The 21,089-nt window shown below is 39.8% G+C and overlaps 1 protein-coding gene across 8 annotated transcripts in view; it reads right to left on the reverse strand.

The window, feature by feature from the left end:
* Positions 1-709: 709 nt before the first annotated feature.
* RPRD2 (regulation of nuclear pre-mRNA domain containing 2) overlaps positions 710-21,089 on the reverse strand; it is a 96,833-nt gene continuing 76,453 nt past the window's right edge. For 2 of the 8 annotated variants that reach the window (XM_005894899.2, XM_070367156.1), the window contains 5 exons: positions 14,619-14,901; positions 12,948-13,208; positions 10,737-10,937; positions 6,177-7,358; positions 5,800-6,036 (listed from right to left, as the gene is read on the reverse strand). In XM_005894899.2, the coding sequence (XP_005894961.1) occupies positions 5,948-6,036; positions 6,177-7,358; positions 10,737-10,937; positions 12,948-13,208; positions 14,619-14,901 (2,016 nt within the window). In that variant the 3' untranslated portion in view covers positions 5,800-5,947. Of the gene's footprint in view, positions 7,359-10,736; positions 10,938-12,947; positions 13,209-14,618; positions 14,902-21,089 lie in introns of all 8 variants that reach the window. The other 6 variants (XM_005894898.2, XM_005894897.3, XM_070367155.1 and 3 more) reach the window with 4 other exon arrangements.

Consider the following 21,089-nt stretch of genomic DNA (forward strand, 5'->3'; position numbering starts at 1 on the left):
CCAATGAGTTCTAAAAGCTGTTGCTTCCTTGGGATGGGGACAGGAATCAGGTGGCAAGTCAAGGCCCCACGTGGGGACCAGGAAGTTAGGGTGAGCCGGATTCCAGAAGCGGCCAGTACAGTGTACACCCCTACTTGCTGGGTGTGTTCCTAAACTGTGCTATTTCTGAAGTGTCTGGTGACATGTGTGCAGTTTCACATATTCAAGGCTGCTATTTAGGGCCTTCTACCCTGCCAGGGATCCAGGCCTGGTCTAGATGCAATGACTCTCTTTACCCCTTTAGCCAACATTTATTAAGCCTCACTGGGTCATGAAAAGGGATGGGGTGAGAGAGAGGTTAAGTGTGGCTTCTCTTACTGGCAATACGTGAGAAGGGTAGATGTGGGCAAAGAATTGGCCAGAAGGATCCCGACTGCCACTGCTCCAATTTTATGCTTGCTTTAAAAATACTTTTTTTGCTCACAACCATACAATTTTTTGGTAAGACGTACAAAATTATTATCCATACGGTATACCCACTTCATTACCAAGCACTTCCTGAACATCTTGATCTTGCCCCACCCATTGTCCCTTTCCAAAATTGAACTGCCATAAAGGACCAAACAAAACCCACAAGGCCATAAAGATCTTAAGAAGCTCAGAATGCCTTCAGTGACATTGACTGCAGAAGTCAAAGCGGACAGCTGGACAAGATCAGAGAGGGGAAAAGTCAACCACACAACAAAGGAAACCATACTTTATTAAACAGGAAAACAAAAACATAATATTGGGGGCAAAGAGATTTTAAAAAAAAGGAATGGCTGGAAGAGAGGAAAGCACAAGCAGTCGCAAGGCAGGCTTGAGATGGGGGGTCTTGGGCGTGTGTTTGCCTGAGACCTGTGCAGGTGCACACACACCAGCCCCTCTACCCTCCTTGCACGTTTAGACCAAAAGCAAATACAACTGTATCTTCAGAGATATATTCAGGCTTTTCTTCCTGCAATCCTGTAGCTGGTTTCACCTTCAGCCCTGGACAGTCATGTAGGGTCTTTGCTGGAGAAAACTTAGGTCTTTCCAACAACAGGCCTGTTCCTCAAAGCAGCAGTTTCAGCTTCTGGAGAAGTTCCTTCCTATTTGCATTCACCAGAGAAGCCAGGGGCCCTTGGTCAAAGCCCCAAATCTCAAAGAAAAATGTCAAACCTTTAGAACTAGTTATTTTATTAAATGATATTAATACACATTTCAAAAGGATTTCATTGTTGTTGCCTCTAAAGCATGTACTTATTTTGTTTTCCACACTGAACACGTGAGAATATCAATCCAACATATCTAATTTAAATCTTAACAGGCACCCCAGCCCATTCAAAAAAAGGAGGGGAAGGAGGGGAGGCAAAAAGGAGAAAAAGCAGTAATTTACAGCGGCTTCAAAACCGTAACAGCTGAAGCTTACTTCTGCATGAACCACTGATAGTGAATATTCTGCAATTAGGAGTTTTAGCATATTCACATTATCTAGATAGGTTTGCTGTACCATATACATCACAAACATTGTATTCCTGGGACTGGAAAGGATGAAAGGCCTATTCTCTTATCATTTTACCCTCCCTGGAAATAAACCAAATTCTATTTATTCTCAACAGAATTTGGGAGGGCAAATGGGAGCAGGGACAGAGGTTGAATCTAAGCTGACTGAAGGGTAAACTTTTACAGAATATTTAAGGACTCAATTTCTGATATTGGATCACTGAATTTTAAGTGGTACCAGTGTACTCATGCCGTACCCACTGATTCTCTGTCTGTGATTTTACAGTGAGCACCAAGAACCTTAGTAACAACTTCGCATTATCTGTTTGCATACTGAATCATGTCCTTGCCAAGACACACTATACTATGCTTTTTTAAAAATCTTGTTCTGAGGTTGAAATACAAAAGTCAGAGCATGGGCACGGAGTTTTAAATCACAGACACAGAAAGAATAAAACCCCTTTGTTTCATGTTATGAATACCAGAATTATCTTATTTCACTATATCACATATATATACACACATCGTTGTCTTCACTGACTGCTGTAGGCAGATGTCCTTAAAGTTAACAAACAGCTGACAGTTACATACAAATCCTCATTTCCATCCTGAAACAAATGGATTTTGTGGCTTAAAAAAACAAAACACACTCCACAGAAACCCAACCCTTAAAGTCCATCTTTTATAACTGTACAAGGTCTTCCCTTTCATGTACTAGCTATCATGCTTCTGAGGACAATTAACCTGCCCCAACATTCAGGAAACCACTTTGCTGACCAACCCCCCATTTTCTGATAAAATCAAATGGTCAGAGAGCCTTTTCAAGTAAACGCTACTTTTAGATTAATCGAGAGCAGCAGAAAGAATTCACATTCTTTTATTCTAGAATGAAAAACATCCCACTTAATTTTCTGCAAAAGAAAAAAAACCTATTTCAGTTTTGAGTTAAAACTTTCTCCCTTTACCTCCCCCCACCCCACCCTCACACTCTTTTATACTTTTCTCTAAACAAATGTTTTAGGACTCAGTATAACTGTATTGTTTCTTTGCTTTGCTACACTATATATCTCATCCCACTTAAATGTTGTGGTATCATGCGTTTTTATGCAGGGAGAGCTACAGGGCAGAGAGGCTTGAGAAGGTCAAAGAAAGAACAGCTGGCTTAAGACCAGAAATGCATTAGGAAGATGGAGGACTTGCAAGATCCTAACCACAGAAAACCACAGAAACCAAACAAGTAACATGGAATAAATTACACAAAAACACCCAAACTATGATGCACACCTGGTTTGAGCTACTCTTTTACCTGCAAAGCAAGCTTATTCTGAGGCAAAGAATCATCTTCTGTCACTATACTGCCCACGCTCTCCCATCTGTAAAACTTCACCGGGGGAATCCAAAGCAATCCCCACACTTCCTAGTTACTTCTACACTAACTTGGAAGAAAATATGAAACTTGCTAGGATTTCCTTTTATAGTCTTTTACTCATCTGGCTGGAGACTACCAGTGTGTACTTTAGGGTAAGACACTAAATAAAAAAATGTAGTAAAGCAACATTTGCTTTTCAGTGTCCCTAAACACTCAAAGCGCAGTGATTGTCTTTTCCCAGTACTAGCTGTAGAAATACAAATAAGGAGCTTTTCAGTTCAGGGAGAAAAAAAAAACACTTTTTTTTTTTCATGTAAAATGACTAAGGGCATAAACATTTTCTATTGAGAGTGGGAGATGAGGATAAGGTTTGAGCCTTGAATGTGACAGGTTGCTATCCATAGAGTGGGGTAAATTTAAACTAATCAGGTCCTCATATTTGTCTGCAAGGATATGTATAACATCCATTTGTCACTAAGACAGAGCTAAAGAGGTATAAAGAAAGATGCTACTGAACTTCCTCCTTCAGAATACCAAGAGGAGGGGTGAATACAGGACTAGGTCAAGGGTAAAAGAAAGATAAAGACAAATATTTCTCTTTCCCCATAGTTAACTTTTGGTGACAACTACCAACAAATGTCACATTAGGGAGGCACCATGGTAAAAATGTCTACTTAAAAAAAAAAACTGGGAGAATGTTTCAGTTGCACCTCTGTATCTACTGTCAACTACAGTGACTTTCCAGCTAGACTAGAAATGTAGACGAGAAAACTGAGGGAGAAAAAGTCAAGGAAAAAAAAAAAGCAGGAAGCAAGAGCTTGATTCCAGATATGTGAAACCACCTCAGAAATATGTTTATGCCAGATGGCCAAGTCAGATCATACCATCAATGGCTCCTTTCTCTCACTCTCTGTATTGCAGTTACTTATTCTTTAATTTTAATATACCTGGCCCCCTTTCTTCTACTCAAAGGAGGAAAATTCTTTACTAGGATAAAATGAGGTCTGTATTTCCTCAAAGTTGTTGCCTGATAGAACCTCAGAAGAGGCTGAATTAAAAAACAAGGGCTTAGACTTTGGGAGAAAGGTCAAGAACTCAACTTCAATATGCCTTTTAAAACAAAAGAAAGCCCCCAAATAACTTGACAGGTCCGAGGTCCCCCACATTTCCTCCCCTGCAACATCTCTTGGCTGTCAGCAGGCCACAGAGCACACAGGGAAGACAGCCACACTGGTTACAGCAGGTGACTGAGCTGGACACAGAAGGGGACAAGAATCCCTCCATTGACTACTTGATAAGCCAAGCCCCAAATAACATCCCAACATTGCACATGGTATTATCTGTACTGATGGAAGTTTTATTTCAAATGTAGTAATACTCTTCAATAGATGGGGTAAAATAAGATTTGTCTTCCTCCCCACCCTTCAAACCCCCAGCCAAATGAAGTGGCTTTAGTTGTGTTCCTTTGCCCCCCACCCCCTTAAAATACAAACATCTTGGAAAAGGTAGGTATAAGTGCAGTGGGAGGGAGGACTGGATGGAATAGTGAAATGTAAGCATATATAACTTTTTAATTTGGAAGGGAGGTCCTTTGTCATAATAAAAAAAGAAAGAAAAAAATAGATCAAAGGAGGGAGAACAAATAAAAACAATGATAATAAACCAAACTCCTACTTCCAATGCTCTCTACTGTTCAAATGCCTTTCCCTTAGTTTCCATCAGTACCTGGGAGGGAAGAATGGGCGTTTTGGTGCAAAGAACGGAGGGCCCCTAGCGAAAGGTGGCCTGGGTCTCTTTAAACTGTGGAAAGGGTCTCTGCTGAGAAAAGGCTCCCTAGGCCGGAAGTCTGGCCGGGGACTCCGCAAGATCATACCACTCCGGTTGATGGCGTCTCTGTGTGAGGGACCCAAGGGGGGGCCACTGCTGCTGTTGCTGCCTCCCCCACCTCCTCCTCCATGGGCTGGGCCCAAGTGCTCCAAAGAATGGGAAGGCAGGCTCAGGCTCTCGCGCACACGGCTAAGGCCGGGGCCGTTGAGGTCCCGCTGGGTGGGGCCCCCATGGTCCCTGGGTCCTGGGAGCACCCCAAAATGATCAGCCAGGGTCCCCTGAAGGAGGGAACTATGGTCCTTGGGAAATACTGCCACGGCCCCCGCCACTCCGTGCTCTGCCAGTGGTGGGGTTGGGAAGGGTACAACCCCAGAATGGTCACCAGGAGGTGGAGGAGGAGGAGGAGCAGAAAAAGGGACTCCACTCCCGCCACTGCTGCTATGTTCCCCGGGGGGCGGAGGAGGGGGTGGGGTGGGGAAAGGAACTCCACCGTGCTCCCCAGGAGGTGGGGCAGCGTGGGCCAGGGCTGCCTCCTTTGCGAAGGGGTTCGAAAGATCCACAGAGGGTAGATGAGTAGGTGCATCTCGAGAGAAGATACCACCATGATCCTTAGGAGGGGCAGGTGGGGCAGATGATGGCCCCACTGGCTCTCTCTGGAAGGGTGTCCCATGATCCAAGGGGGATGGGGGGAGATGATGCTCAAATGTTGAGTTGAAACTGTTGGAACGGAAGCTGCCGACACTTTCCTGAAATTGGGGTGCTCGTTCTTTGTATGGTGCTGTTTTAAAGCCAGTGAGGCCTCCGCTGCCCCCACCCCCAAGGGATGCCAACTCAGAGGCACTTGAGGGGCCATTGTCAAAGGAGCCTCCTGAGGTGCTCAGATCAAACCAACCCACCCTTGAAGCCTCACGCCCATGTCCTCTATTTCCCTTCCCAGGGACTCGGATGGACTCTACAGTCTGTATCGGCTCCCCTGACATCCTCCTATTGGATGCATTATGATAACCCAAGGTTTCTATAGGGGCCCCCTTCTCTTCGGTACTGTCAGGCAAGTCTAAGCAGGAGGAGGAGACTCGAGTCTCTATGCGATAGTGCTCTTCTTGTTGCTGCTGATCGGCGGCCGTCAAGCTGAGCTGGGCGAGGTTTGACAGGCTGACACCATCACTTGAAGTGCCCTTGTTGGGGGCCTGGCCAAAATGTTTATCATCTGAGGGCTTTCGTGAGGCATTCTTAAGCATATTCTTAAACTCAATCGTCGACGTGGTGGAAATGGTAGAGGCCAGGACTTTCTCCACGCCTGACGTGGGTGGGTGGCCCGTGGGAGCGGCAAGGGTGTTCTGCGGAGAGAAAAGGGACCGATGTGGGACTGGGTGAGGAGAGTCTGGGTACTGCTTCTGTGGCAAAGTGAGATGCCCCGTGGCAGACTGAGACAAGCTATTGTGGTTGGAGTCAGGGGTGAAAAATGAATCATTCTTACTCGGCGATGGTGACCGGTCAGACCCCGCTTCATTCCCTCTGACGCCGAAGGCACCGAACAGTCCAGGGGGAGACGAAAGCCGGCCACAGTTCTCACTAGAGTCCAGGAGGGCCCGCACAGATGCAGGGAAGGCAGACTTTACCCCAAATTCTTGACCCCTGTGGCTGTAACTGGACAGGATTGGCTGGTACTCAGTGGTATCAGAAAGCTTGCTTGATTTCAGGATAGACTTGGCTGGTTTCTTCTCTAGGTTCATCATGGCAGATGGTGGAGGCCCTGAATACTCGAAATCTCGGTAATCTTCATCTTCCTGGAAAGAAGTATCTGGATAGAACTTCTCCTGTGAAGAGTCCATCAGAGAAGACGGTCTCTCCATTCCATCGGAAGGCTGCTTATAGGGGGAGTCACTGCCCAAGCCAAAGGGCCGAAACGTAGACACAGAACTGGAGAGCTCTCGAGGGAAGCTTTCCTCTCTCCCAGGGGGTGGTGATCTTGTACTGCTGGGTGTTGAGGACCCAGGGCTAATGATCTTAGAAAGCAGGGACATGGTATCCACACTGCTGGACGTGGGCTTGTCCATCATCTCATCCTGAGTGGGTGTCCCACTCCGTTCATCCCGTACCGGGGTTCCATCAATGTTGTCAACTGACGTGCTAGTAGGGCCACGCTGGAAGTCTGATGGATGGCTTTCTGCTGGAGCACTGGATCCCAAACTGCTCAGGATTGGGATGTTTAAGTTTAAGCCACTGAAACCAGGATTACCTTTTAAGAAGTTGTGGATCTTCATTTCCAGGCTTGGGGAGGTGGACTCTGACTCCAGCTTTGGCTTGGAGGCCTCTGAGGATTGGCACATGGCAACTTCAGTAGGCGGTGCAGCAGGGCTAGCACTGTGGTTACCTGTGAACCCCAAAGTGTTGGAGGGCAGCTTGAAAGTAGTGCTTGGGAGCCCTGGGCTTTGCCCAATGGAGGCCTTGCTGGCTGAAGTTGACGAGACTTCAGAAGTTGAGGAATTAGGAGAGTAGTTGAAGCTTTTGGGAATAAAGGACTGGGTATTGGAGGGCAGGTTTCTTCCTTTTATGCTAGAGACTGTGGTGTTAGCAGGGGAAGCTGAAGTGCTCTGGGGTGTAGCTTCGCTGGATGGAACTGGGTTCCCAGTAACACTCTGAAGTAAAGATGACAGGCCTGTAGAAACAAAGATTAGAGAAGTTAAGAACAACAACTCCCTACTTTCCAATGAAAACAATGTAGGCTAATCAGATATTCATTCCAGTGGGAACTAGACAGACATTAAAATATGAGATCAAAGGGATTCAGAACAAACAAGTAATGGCTAAATGTCACAGAAAACACTGGTCTGATTTATCAATATAAGGAGAGCAAATTACTGAAATATTTCTAGTAGCCATGAAACAAGGCCAACATGGCAAAAATAAAAGGCAACAGGAAGAGGGAGATTTTAGTGTCAGAATCACTCAGAGTTTAAACAAGACAAAACAGGAAAAGAAAGGGGGCATAATTATCTGTAAAATAACACTTTAAGCCAGTATTTCTTAATGTTTGGTCTGCAGAATTGTTTCTCTAAACGCAAACAGATATTCTGCCCTATCTTTCCTTTCCAACTTCCGCAACTGTCTCTAATAAGTTAATGTACAGTTTTTCTTAGGACAGAGAGAAGGACATGCAAATTGCAGGGACTTATGTGACCTGTGATGCTTTTTTTAAGAAGCATATCTTGCTGGATTGGTGTTATATTTGGGGAAACAAGGCTTCGGTTGTGAAATTTTTAGTTGTAGAATGTAGCACTAATAAATATACACCAAAAAGCTTATAGAATTAGACCTTTGGGGACACTGATCCTTTGACAAGACGACACACCAATCCCCTTCTTATAGCTTGGAAAATTCAAGGATTATTGGTCTATACATGTTGACACTGATGAGATCCACCTCTACTCGCTGACAGACAAAACATTCTCAGAGCACCAAGAAAGAATTCTTTGGGGGCAAAGGCAGGCTGAAGTCCACCAAAGCAAACTGCTCCTGTAGAAAATTTCTTGAAAAAATATTTGATAAAGAAATAACAGAAGGTTCTTTATTTAAAATCCAATCATATTTTGGAAAATTTACTCAATTTCTGATCACAAACGAAAATTTTACATACACTTCACCTGAATTAATAGCTTTCAGTCATATACTAAAACTGTTCCTTCATAATGATATATGAAAAAAAAATATTTCATTTGATATTTCAATTACTGTTTCTTTAAAATTTCAATTTTTATCCTTATTTGCTAAGAGAGTTAAGGTCTTAAAATTTTTAAGGTTGTTCCATCTTTGCAGCATTTTCAAATGCCACTGACTTCTAAACAATGATGCATGGCTTTTATTATTATGCAATATTTGAAAAATCCAAACAATTAAAACAGTTTATTTTCATTGCTATCCTCCTGAAAAAATATCTGTATTTAATTTTAAATAATCTCCCTGGCTGTACAATTTTCCTCTTTTTAATAGTTTGATTTAATTCTTAACAGCAACTGCTTTTACCAAAATCAGAAGTCTTGAAGCACTGGAAAGTGATAATATCCTATGATTTTAAAATGATATTTCAGCATATCTTTCAGATGTTGTGAAATGAATTCTTCAAGAGATCATCTTCTTAACATAGATACTACTCAGATTTCTGGTAATAGGGGAAATATTACTCTCTTACCACTAAATATTACTTTATTTATATACACTATAGTGTCTGCCCACTGAAGTCATTCTTTTGTGCTGAAAATACCATTAAGGGCTGTAGGTGAAACATTGAGAGCAAAGTTCTAAGATTTCCTCTATGGTTGTTGAAGAAAGGTATCTATTTAAGTTGTCAGACATAGTCCTTTTAAAAGGTAAGGAGAATTCCACTTTCCATGAGGAACTCAAAGGTGGTGAACTGCCCTGTTACTCCACAAAGTTTTTTTTCTGAGAGTCCCACTTTTTATTCTGTCACAACACACCTAGTTCTGTTCAAATTTTGCCTGATTAGAAGGTCTACATGATATTGTTTTAACAATCTGCTCAAAGAAAAAGCTTCTTAAGATCTATGTATTATATCTACATAAGAAGTTAAAATACAAGTGAGTTCATGGTTTTTAATGTAATTACAGAATGATAATAGAAGAGAAACTAGAAAGGAGAAATCATCAACATGCCAATCTCTCAAACTACTTACCCCTGAAATTAGTAGTGTGAGTTGCACTGTAGTATTAATTCTTTTGCTGGTGCCAATATGTAGAGATGTGTATTATTATTTAGTAGTATTTAGTCATGTGTAACAAAATTCTCTTATATTGTAAGACAAAGCTCACTATAATACAGTGCTTGGCGGATCCACTTATAGAAGTATAGGAAATAAGAAAATGAAGAGATACCTGTACTGTTGCTCTCTATTCATTTTAAGTGGGATCTCAGCACCACTGACATTCTGGGTTGTATACTTTGTTGTTGGGGTTCTCCTATGCAGGGATTAAGCAGCATCCCTGGCTTCTACCCATCAAATGGAGTGGCTCCCCACCTCAACCCCAGCTGTGACAAACAAAAATGTCTTCAGACACAGCCAAATGTCCCCTGGAGACTTCTAGTTAAGAACTACTGATGCAGAGTAAATTACTATATTGAAGCTGTAATTCACTGCATAATTATACTCAGGTTGGTATTTGAAGGATCTGAGAACAAAGAGCAAGGTAAGCTTTAAGAAAAAATGTTAGAAGCAAAAAAAAAAAAAAAGCAGCAGACAGTTTTAGGCACAAAACATAATTAGCAAAGCTGAATAGAGAGATTCAAACAAGGTAAAAGATAATAGGTAGGTTTCCCTGGTGGGAATCTGCCTGCAATGCAGGAGACTTGAGTTTGATCCCTGGTTTGGAAAGACCCCTGGGAGAAGGGAATGACAACCCATTCCAGTATTCTTGCCTGGGAGATCCCATGGAAGGAAGAGCCTAGTGGGCTACAGTCCATGGGGTTGCAAAGAGTTGGACATGACTGAGCAACTAACACTTTCACTTTCAATAGGTAGTCAGAAAACAGAAAAAGGTATGATATCTATAGAGGCCATTTGGACATAAAAAAGGAGATAATCATGTCTTCCAAGATTTCTGATAGCAGACTGATCTTTTTTATTGTTTTTAGTTTCAATTACATTAAAATATGTACAATTCAACACTTACTCATGTATACTAAGAGTACGGGATAAATAAGTGAAAGAATACTGGACTCCAGTCAAGAAATCTGGCTTTTAGTCTCAGCTCACTAAAAAGGCCGATGTGTGATCTTAACCTGGTCACATCACCTCACTGAGCCTAAATTTCCTCACCCAAAGAGGGGATTAGACTAGAGCATATTTAAAGTCTCTTCCTTGACATTTCAAAATTCTATAAATGACAGGTCATATATGATAAAGAGAATAATGAATTAACTGTATTATATATTTCATGGCTTTAGATTTCTCAGAAATGGTACCCAGGATTAAGCCAGAGACAAACATTCACAGTTCAAATCCCTCTGGCACATGTCAGTTTACCTTGCAGTGCAGGGGCTGACTGTGTCTGGGTTTTGGAAAGAGCAGACAAAATGCTCTCTGGGGTGATCTCCACCTTCGAGAGGATATTTGCCAGAGGGTTGTGAGATGTTGTTGTGGCAGGTGCAGGTGTTTTCAGGCCACTGGTGAGGCTGCTCGGGCTTGTAGGAGTTCCTGGAGAAGGTCTTGATGCAGGACTGACCCCTGGTGGCAGAAAGATCAACTCAAGAATACGCAATTCAAAATGACCTTTAAATGCATGACACTTTCCAGTCACTGAATTGAGTCTGATATGTCTCATAGGAATTCTTCTGTGCATGATCCACTAGTTGTCCATTGCATATAGAAAGAAAAAATCTGAAAACCAAGACTTGCTCCCGTCTACTTGGAACACCATTAAATTAGACAAATATCAAGTTTTTGTTCATATGTATTTACTAGCTTTCAGAGCCCCAGTAGAAAGAGATTGGTAAACTGATTTCTTTTTTCTCTACCAAATGAAACCTACACATCAGACTTCTGTAAGTGCTCAATAAATACTGCTGGTTAATTATGATCAGACTTGGTCACTGAATAATTCTGAGATAAATAAGTTATTTCCTTTTACATGGACTTTTCATTCAAGCAATCTTTACATTTTTATGTTTTGAAACACTGGGTTAATTTTTAACAGGAAAAAAGGTATATAAATAGAAAGTCATTTTTATTTTTTAATATAAACAGGTATTTAGTAAAGAAAAAATTACTGATAAATGAAAGAAAATTTTACATATTTAATGAAAGGAATGCAGATTCCAACAAACAATTTTTTCTAAGACTGAATTTGACAAAGTATAAAGCAAAACTAAATTGTGTTGGAAAGACTGAGAAACAATGGGAACTTTCATATAGTTGGTACACAAAATAGTACATCTTTTGGAGATTGTTTTAGTTATAAAAAACTTAAAAACTTACATGCTGATTTTTTGAGTCTTTATCTTCTAGAAATAAATATTTAATTATTTATGAAGAAATGAAATAATTGGGCTTTTCTTCAAAATAATCAGGATTGGAGAGGACACAGCAGAAACAAGATTGGCCATGTGTTTATACTGTTGAAAATGAGTGATAAGTATATACAAGGACTCTACTTTGTAAATTTTTATTAAGATTTCCATTAAAAAAAAAAGTCCTATTTAAAATTCCTTTTAAGAAGGGTTGTGCATACATTTTTAGCATCAAGGTTGTTCATTAAGTATTCTTTACAATAGTGAAAAACTGCAAACACACTAGATGGTCTAATAATAAAGGCTTATATAAACTACTGAATGCTGTATAGCTATCAGATGATGTAGATGAATATTTAATGACTTACAAAAATGTTCATGATACGGAGTTAAATTTTTAGTAGCTGATTTCAAAACAGTACAGTTGTCCCTCAGTATCAATGGGCGGCTGGTTTCAGGACCCCTGAATATACCAGAATCTGCGGATGCTCAACTCCCTTATAAAATGGCACAGTATTTGCATATAACCTATGCGCATCCTTCTATATACAGTACCTATGTGTGCATATACTTACCACGCCACACTGCCTGCTGGATCTTAGTTCCCTGATTAGGGACTGAACCTGGGCCATGAAAGTGAAAGTACCTAGTCCTAAGCAGGACTGCCGGAGAACTCCTCATCTTCCATATACTTTAAATCATCTCTAGATTTAGTTAAAATACACATTACAATGTAAATGCTATGTAAGTAATTGCCAGGGCAAGGCAAGTTCATGTTTTGTTTTTTCAACTTTCTGAAAAAAATTTCCCCCCAAATATTTTCAATCCATGGTTGGCTGAATCCATGGATGTGGAACCTGCAACTGCAGACCTCATGAATATGGAGAACCAACTGTACATGCAATGCACTTCAACTATTTCCCCTCCCAATGCTTCAATTATTGACAGAAAAATTAATGCAAATATTTTACTTTCCCAAACACACATATATATGCACACACACACACATACTTGAAAGGTTAATAAACAGAAATGAGTTCCTTTGGGGTGGCAGACTATGAATATTTATTCTTTTATTTTCTAATTTTTCTATAGTGACCATGTATTGTATTTTTACTTTATAATTAAAAAACTACTTTTAATTAGAAAACAAAAACAAAACTCAGATTGATGGTTCAATTCGAAAGATAGAAATAAGCTTTTTATTTTCTTTACTAGGCCTACTTACCAGTATTTTTCATGACTGACGTCAGGCTGCTAAGGATGGAACTGATCTTTGCCAGATCCACATTAGCTAGGTTTGGCAAAGCCAATGCTGGAGTAGGGGAGAGAAGGGATGTGTTCACAGGCTTTGGAAGAGGTGGCGTTGCTGTCATGGTCACAGGTGCTGGAGTACACGAAGAGGCTTTTGAGATACTTTCTGTTGGCTTTGTAGGTACAGCAGTGGATACAGTTGACTTCTCCACAGGTTTTTCCTTCCTGTCCTCTACTGTTTAAAAAAAAAGAAGAGATGATATTGCATCCTACTGCTTTCCAGACTCTGCTTCCAATGCAGAATCACATGTCCTAATATTTCCTAAAATGTACTATGATTTATTAGAGAAAAATTATTCATGATTTTTTTTTAAAGCCATACTCTTAATAACTCATGAACCTTCCCACCTTCAGTATCTGCTTAAACTGAATTTCCCAAATGCATGTTGTTTTTTTTTAATTTATTTATTTGGCTGTGTTGGGTCTTAGTTGTGACATGTGGGCTTATGTCCTGAGACATGTGGGATCTTGCTTCCCTGACCAGGAATCGAACATACATCCCCTGAATGGCAAGGCAAATTCTTAACTACTGGACCACCATGGAAGTCCCTCTAAAGCTTCTTTCATTTTACTTTTTAATGATTTCTTCCATATTAGTATCTGTGTACTGAATTTGTACATTTCTGGAAGCATGTTATTATTTGGTATACATTTGTGTTTTTTCAGTAATGTTTATGTCATAAACTGTCCTGTCTTTTCTCTGCCGTTAACCTGGGAGCTTCCTAAGAGACAGAAACTCTGTACATACGTTAGTGTACTTACTTTCCTTTGGCTTCCCGAAATTGGTCTACTGGGGGTAAAATCAGACACTAATACAATGTTATACCTCCTGCAATAAGACTGTCTTAATACTTTAAAGGCAATGTATATATGGATAGTGCATCAAATTCAACCTAGGTCAAACTGCCTAATAAAAATAGTTATAAAAGCTGGGGATGCCAGAGAAACAATTCACCCATCCAGGTTAACTGTGTTAATTGTCAAAGTGTGGTTAACAAAATGAGAATCTTGGAATCTTCAAGGTCAAGAGTGACAGAGAACAAGGAATTTCAGCATAAGCGGCCCTCCCTCTAGAGCAGTGCGTGTTCAACAGAAATACAATTCAAGACACGTATATAAGTATAAATTTGCTAGTAACCATAGCAAAACAAAAAACAAAAAACCCACAGGTAAAGTTAATTTTAATAATATATTTTATTTACCTCAATACACCCCAAATATTTTCAGTTTAGTAAAACAATTATTAATTAGATATTTTCACTCTTTTTTATGGTCCTCAGTTTCTAGAATCCAGTGTGTATGTTGTTTCTGCCACACTATGTGGCTTTTTGGACCTTGGGCCCCCGGGAGCAGAAGCGCAGATTCCTAACCACTGCACCACCAAAGAATTCTCTGAATAGCACAGATTCTTAATCTACATGGCATACCAAACCTGAACCACTGCTCTAGAGACAACACTACCACCTTGGTGCTCTAATTTTATAAGGATTGAACTACCTTTCTAATACCTGCCAGTGACAGATTTATTGGTGGGGAAAGCAAAACAGATAAGGAGCAAGTGGTCTACTAATCACACAGGGCGTACCAATGATTTTTGACCCATCGTCTTCCACATCTGAGAGGTCCATATCTTCCACGTCACGATTATCTGTCGCAGGCTCAGGTGTGGCAGATTTCTCACTCTCTGCATTTGGTGACTGGGACTCCTCACCTCCCATTCCTTGGAAAGGGGACTCAGAGCCAGTCGGGGAGGGAGCATCCACGCTTGGGGAAGGGACTGGTGATTCCTCAGGATCAGGAAGGGTTGACTTCAATTGATCCAGCTTTTTCTTTAAATTGTTCACTCGATTAGCAAAGGTTTTATATGCCTAAAAGAGAAAAAAAGAGTTTACTCCTCTGGGAAGTAACCAAGAAGCTACCATTCTGACTTGATCAGATTTCTTCATTATTATTAACTGTATCACTGGTATAAAACAAGAACATATCATCTGTCAAGCATGGAACAGTTTCCAATCTCTGCTTCTTGTATTTCCTAAGTCATTATTACCATCCACAGTTACCCAAGGCAGAAACTTACAAGTTATCTGTAATTCACCCTCCCTTGCTCTCTTCTATCCCTCCAGGCAACCAATATTTATCAAGAGCCTAAATGTGCTGGCCAACCTTCTAGGTACTGGAGATACAACAATGACCAAGAAGACAAAAATTATATTCATAAATAAAGCCGTTTGAGAGGTCAAACACTACTGACTTAAAAAAATAAACTTGTTTATTTTTTAAAAGTTTTAGGTGTACAAAATTACTGTGAAGATAAAATAGAGAGTTCCCATATATCTTACACCCAATTTCCCCCCTTTTTTTGGCCATATGCACAGCATGTGGGATCCTAGTTCTCTGACCAAGGATCGAACCCACGCCCTCTGAGTGGAAGCACATTTCAAACTACTGGACCACCAGGGAAGTTCCCAATTTTCCCTATTATTGACACTTTAGTATGATACATTTGTTACAATTAATAAACCAATTTTGATCTTTATTATTATTAACTAAAGTCCATACTTTATGAATATTTCCTCAGTTTTTATCTAATGTTCTTTTTCTGTTCCAGGATCCTGTAATTTAGTAGTCAAATTTCCTAGGTTTCTCTTGTTTGTGATAGTTTGCTAGATGTTCCTTTCCATGTTTTTGATGAACCTGACAGTTTTGAAGAATACTGGTCAGGTATTTTGTAGATGGTCTCTTAACTGAGCTTTGTCTACTGTTCTTCTCATGATTCGACTGGGGTTATGGGTTGTGGGGAGGAAGACCACAGAGGTAAAGTGTAACTGTCATCACATCACTTCAAAGGTACATACAATCAATATGATGTACCACTGTTGTTGTTAACCTTGATCACCTGGCTTAAATCCTACTAGTCATCTGATTATCTCAACTGCCATTGTCTTGAAGCTCTGTGTCTTTTTCCTTTTGGTTAAGGGTCTTGGACTATTAGATCATGGAATCATTTCAGTTGGTTGATCAAGGAGCATTATTTTTAAAATGGGGTGGGGGACTTCCCTGGCAGTACAGTGGTTAAGAATTCATGCTTCCAATTCCGGGGGCACAAGTTCAATCCCTGGTTGGGGAAGTATGATTCCACATGCCATGTGGTGGGGCAAAACAAACAAACAAAATAATGGGTGGTGGGGGGTAGAAAATAAAATACTATAATTGAGCTTTTGCTTCTGGATATAATTGAGTACTTTGTAGCAAAGCAACACTCTCATCAAGAACAACTAGAAAAGCCAGATATATACATATACCTATCTATACACTTTCACAAGCACACACATACACACACGCATTTGAATGTACTGTAGAGAGCCAAGGCAACCAAAACCCAGGTGGCAATTCTCCAGCAGGGGGAAACCATGAGTAAAGTCAAGCTGACATACTGCAGCTGTCTTTTTCTTAGAGTTCTGCTGATATGGGGGAGCTAAGCAAAAATCTGACAATTTAGGCAAAAGGAAAAGGCAGAGAGTTACTACTAAATAATATAAAGAAAAATGCAGAACTTTTAACAGTCTTGCTGGCCTATAGAAACATTAAAAAAAATTAGAAAGGCCAAAATTCTGATGAAAGAGAAAGGAGAGAACTGGCTTAACAATATGCTACTGTTTTTCCTTCAAGATATTTGCTGATAGATAACCAGCAAGGACCTATTGGATAGTACACGGGAACTCTACTCAATATTCTGTAATAACCTATACAGGGAAAAGAATCTGAAAGAGAACAAATACATGTATATATGTAACTGAATCACTATGCTATATACCTGAAACTAACAAAACATCAACTGTACTTGAATTAAAAAAAAAACCACATTATTTGCTGAATTAAGCATAAAATTTCTGAAAAGTAAAGTGCAGTTAAACACAGTCTCGTGGTACAGAAGAGACAAGGATTAGAGTTCAAATCACGCAATGAAGGAAGGGGCCTAGTGATCAGCCCAGGCTCTTGGTGGGAAAAATCTGTGATTCAGAAGCTGGATGAACAAGACAAAATCAAAGGCTTCCCCAAACTGCAATTCAGCCTGAAGCGTGATTATTCAGCCAAATAATTAATCATACTTGATTAATATGATTACCTCTCACAATATCGCCTAGCAAAACAAAGGGTGAATCCTTTCTGAAGGAAAACAAATCACCGACACTCTATAGAAATATATTTATATACAATGCTCAGTATTCAAGAAAAAATCAGCAAGCATGCCAAGAGATAGGACCAAATGACCTAAAAGAAAAAACAGACACTATGAACATACTCAAAACAAGTATATTCAATATTGGAATCATCTGACAAAATCCAAATAGCTATCATTTACACGTTCAAGAAGACAGAAAAATATCATCTTGAACAATTCAGTCCAAAATTCATCAGAGCAAGAGCTTAAGGGTGCCTAGGTTAGGTAATGGAGCCAAAATGGAGTAAGGAAAATGACTGCATGGGAGGAAGGCACTGCATGGGAAGCCTATAGGGCTTACCTGGTGCTTCAGTCCACCTGCTAACGCAAGATACACAGGTTCAGGATATACGCCACAGAGCAACTAAGCCCTGAATGCACGAGCTGCAATTCTTCAGCCCACGCATCGCAACTACTGAAGCCCACATGCTCCCGCGCCCATGCTCTGGAGAAGAAGCCACAACCATGAGGAGTTGTGCACAACAACTGAAGAGGAGCCCTGCTTGTTGCAACTGGAGAAAAGCCCGCACAGCAACAAATGCCCAACACAGCCTAAAATAAACATTTTTTTTTTTAAAAGAAAGCCTAGAGAGGTGATGGGAGGAATGGAAGTGCTGGAAAATTGGTTATACACATGCGCAATGATCAAATAAGCAATTATGTTGAAGATACGGGGAGCAAGATTTTGCATTTTTAGAAAAAGCAATTACAAATGTGGAAAGGAAGAAAACTAGAATGAACCTTGTAGCGTTGGATTGGGACTGGAGACAACAGTGTGAACGCATGGTTTCTAACATGCATCGACAGATACAGAAATATATACAGATGTGAATGTGAGTATATAGGTTAAGTATGTATGCATATATTTCCTAGCTCTGTACACTGATATGGTCTGGCAGCAGTGATATCCCAATAGGAATAAATACACCTAGTATTCAGATCGCAGTTTCCAAATACGGTTTTTTACTAAAAGGAACCAAGACTCCTTGGAGAAATGACTGATTCCAAGGCTGGACAGAAAAGTGCAATATGAACTTGGAATACCTTGCTCCAAAAGTAAGGAAACACAAAAAACAACGGGGACATGTCAAAAGAACACAGAAAGCAGCTTGAAAGGAGCTCCCGCTGGCCACGTGGAATAATTTGAGCATCAAAATAATTATTTTGTAATGAATTAGTAGTTAGCAATGAATGTAGTGAGTAGCTTCCCTGGTGGCTCAGATTGTAAAGAATCTGCCAGCAATGCAGAAAACCTGGACTTGATCCCTTGGTCAGAAAGATCCCCCAGAGAAGGGAACGGCAATTCACTTCTGTATTCTTGCCTGGAGAATTGCATGGACAGAGGAGCCTGGCAGGCTATAATCCATGGGATTGAAAAGAGTTGGACATGAATGAGTGACTAACACTTTCACTTTCACATTCTGGAGGCTAGAAGTCCAAAATCAAGGTACAAGTAGGGCTATGATCCCTCTGAGACTGGGCAGAATTCTTTGCCTCTTCCTAGCTTCTGGTGGTGGCCATCAACCCTTAGCATTCCTTGGTTTGTCAGATGCATCACTACAATATCTGTCTTGGTTGTCACACGACATTCTTCCTGTGCATCCAAATTTCCCTCTTCTTATAAGGACTCCAGTGACACTGGATTGAGGCTTATTCTAATGACCTCCCCTTAACTTGATCACATCCATAAAGTCCCTATTTCCAAGTGAGGTCATTTTCATATGTACCAAGGGTTAGGGCTTCATCATTATCGTTGTGGGGGTACACAATTCAATCCACAGCAATTACCAAGTGAAAACTTTTCAGTGGACAAGCTGAGAAGATGCCACTTATTAATATCTTATTAAGATATCAAAGGGAATGTTACAGGTAGTAAAACAAATCAAACTTGTATGCTAACTGAAAGGATGAAATGAGAAGAACACAATCACTTCTATGATATTCTTACTAAAGACAGATAACCTCTATTTGATCACAAAGAAACATCATATAAATCCAAATTAGGAGACACTGGACAAACTATTTGATTTGTAATCTTCATAATAGTACATCAATGTATTAAATTTCTTATGGTTATGAAAGAGAAAATTACCTTGGAGGAAAACACACATGAAAATATTTGGGGGTAATGCAGTGTCTGCAACTTATTTTCAAATGATTCCCCCCCAAAAGGTCTTCACAATGTACTTAAGATATTAAAGTTTGAGAGTTTTACAAAATAAAGACTGAAGAAAAATGAGAGGAAAAAATTAAAATAGGTTAACAGAATTTCACCATAAAAACAGAATCCTTTCTGGGGGGAAAAAAAAAGGCAATTCTAAAACTGAAAAATAAGCCAACTAAATTAACCAATGGGTTAAATAACAGGTAAAATTCAGCAGAAGAAAGAATTAATGCATTAGAAGCCTGGTTAGTAGAAAATATCTAGAAGAGAAGCACTGAAGGGAAAGAATGGAAAATACAGAGAGGAACATAAAAAGACATTTGGAACACTGATGAGATCTAATATACAAATTAACAGAGTTCCAAGAAGAGAGGCGATATAATGTAATAGAGACTGTATTTGACAAGAAAACACCCCCAAATTTATGAAAAACATTAAGGCACTTGCTAAGGGTTGAATTATATCCCCTCATAATTGTATACTGAAGTCCTAACCCTATACTTCAGACTATGACCTTATTTGGAGATAAGAGTTTTTAAAGGTAATCAAGTTAAAAGGAAGTCATCAGGATGGGCCTTAGAGCAGAATGACAGGTAGTCTTAATTAAAAGTGAAAATTTAGAAACAAAGAGGCCATGTGAAGAGACATAAGGAGGAAACAACCCTCTACAAGTTAAATAGAGAAGTCAGGAACAGAACGTTCCCTCACAGCCCTCCGAAAGAATTAACACTGCTAATAACACCTTGATTTTGGGCTTACAGTCTCCAGAAGTATAAGACAATAAATTAATGTAGGTTTGAGCTATCCACTCTCAGATACTTTGTTACAGCAGTCCTAGTAAATTAATACACCACTGATTCAAGGTTCTGCAAACCCTAAATCAGATGAATGAAGACCACACCTAGGCAGATCACTGTTTTAACTACTGAAGACCAAAGATAAAGAGAAAATATTAACAGCAACTAAATGCAGTACAATAAAAAAGTTTAAACACTAAATAAATGTTGATGAGATGAAACAACTGTAAAATCTGTGTGTGTATAATTAAAATATATAACAATAAAAACATAAATCTGGATGGTGGATATAGCTCCTTTGATGATATCTCCAAGGAAACTATGAAGTTAAAGATCTAAGCAGAGATTTCAGCAGTGCCCAGTGCCAGGCAGAGTTAAGAGTTCATGCAATAAGTTAGAGAGGCTTAGTAAACACCTTTACTTCTTATTAAAATGCCACAAAGGCCATGGATTAGGAGTAAGGACCATGTTCTAAGACTAAGGACTATGTCCAAATAAACTCATCCTAAGAAAGCCTAAAACCAAAGCCTTTACATCATAGTAGTCCACAGATAATTTAACTAATTGCCAGGAAAAAAAAAACCCAAAAACATTTGTTAAAGGAAAATGACACAATTCAGAGCTTCCACAAGTATCACTCAAAATGTCTCCTAAAAAATAAATTCTTAGACATGCAAAGAGACAACATATAGATATGATTAAAGTATACACGCACACACAAATCATAAAACAGTCAATAGTATACCTAGAGATGACCCAGATACTAGAATACATACATAAGGTTTTTAAGACAGTAATTACAAATCCATTGAAAAATTTTTAGGAAAAGATGAAGAACAGATGACTAGACTGGAAAACTCAACAAAGAAAAGC

Source organism: Bos mutus, chromosome 3 (assembly GCF_027580195.1).
Source record: "Bos mutus isolate GX-2022 chromosome 3, NWIPB_WYAK_1.1, whole genome shotgun sequence".
Lineage (NCBI taxonomy): Eukaryota > Metazoa > Chordata > Mammalia > Artiodactyla > Bovidae > Bos > Bos mutus.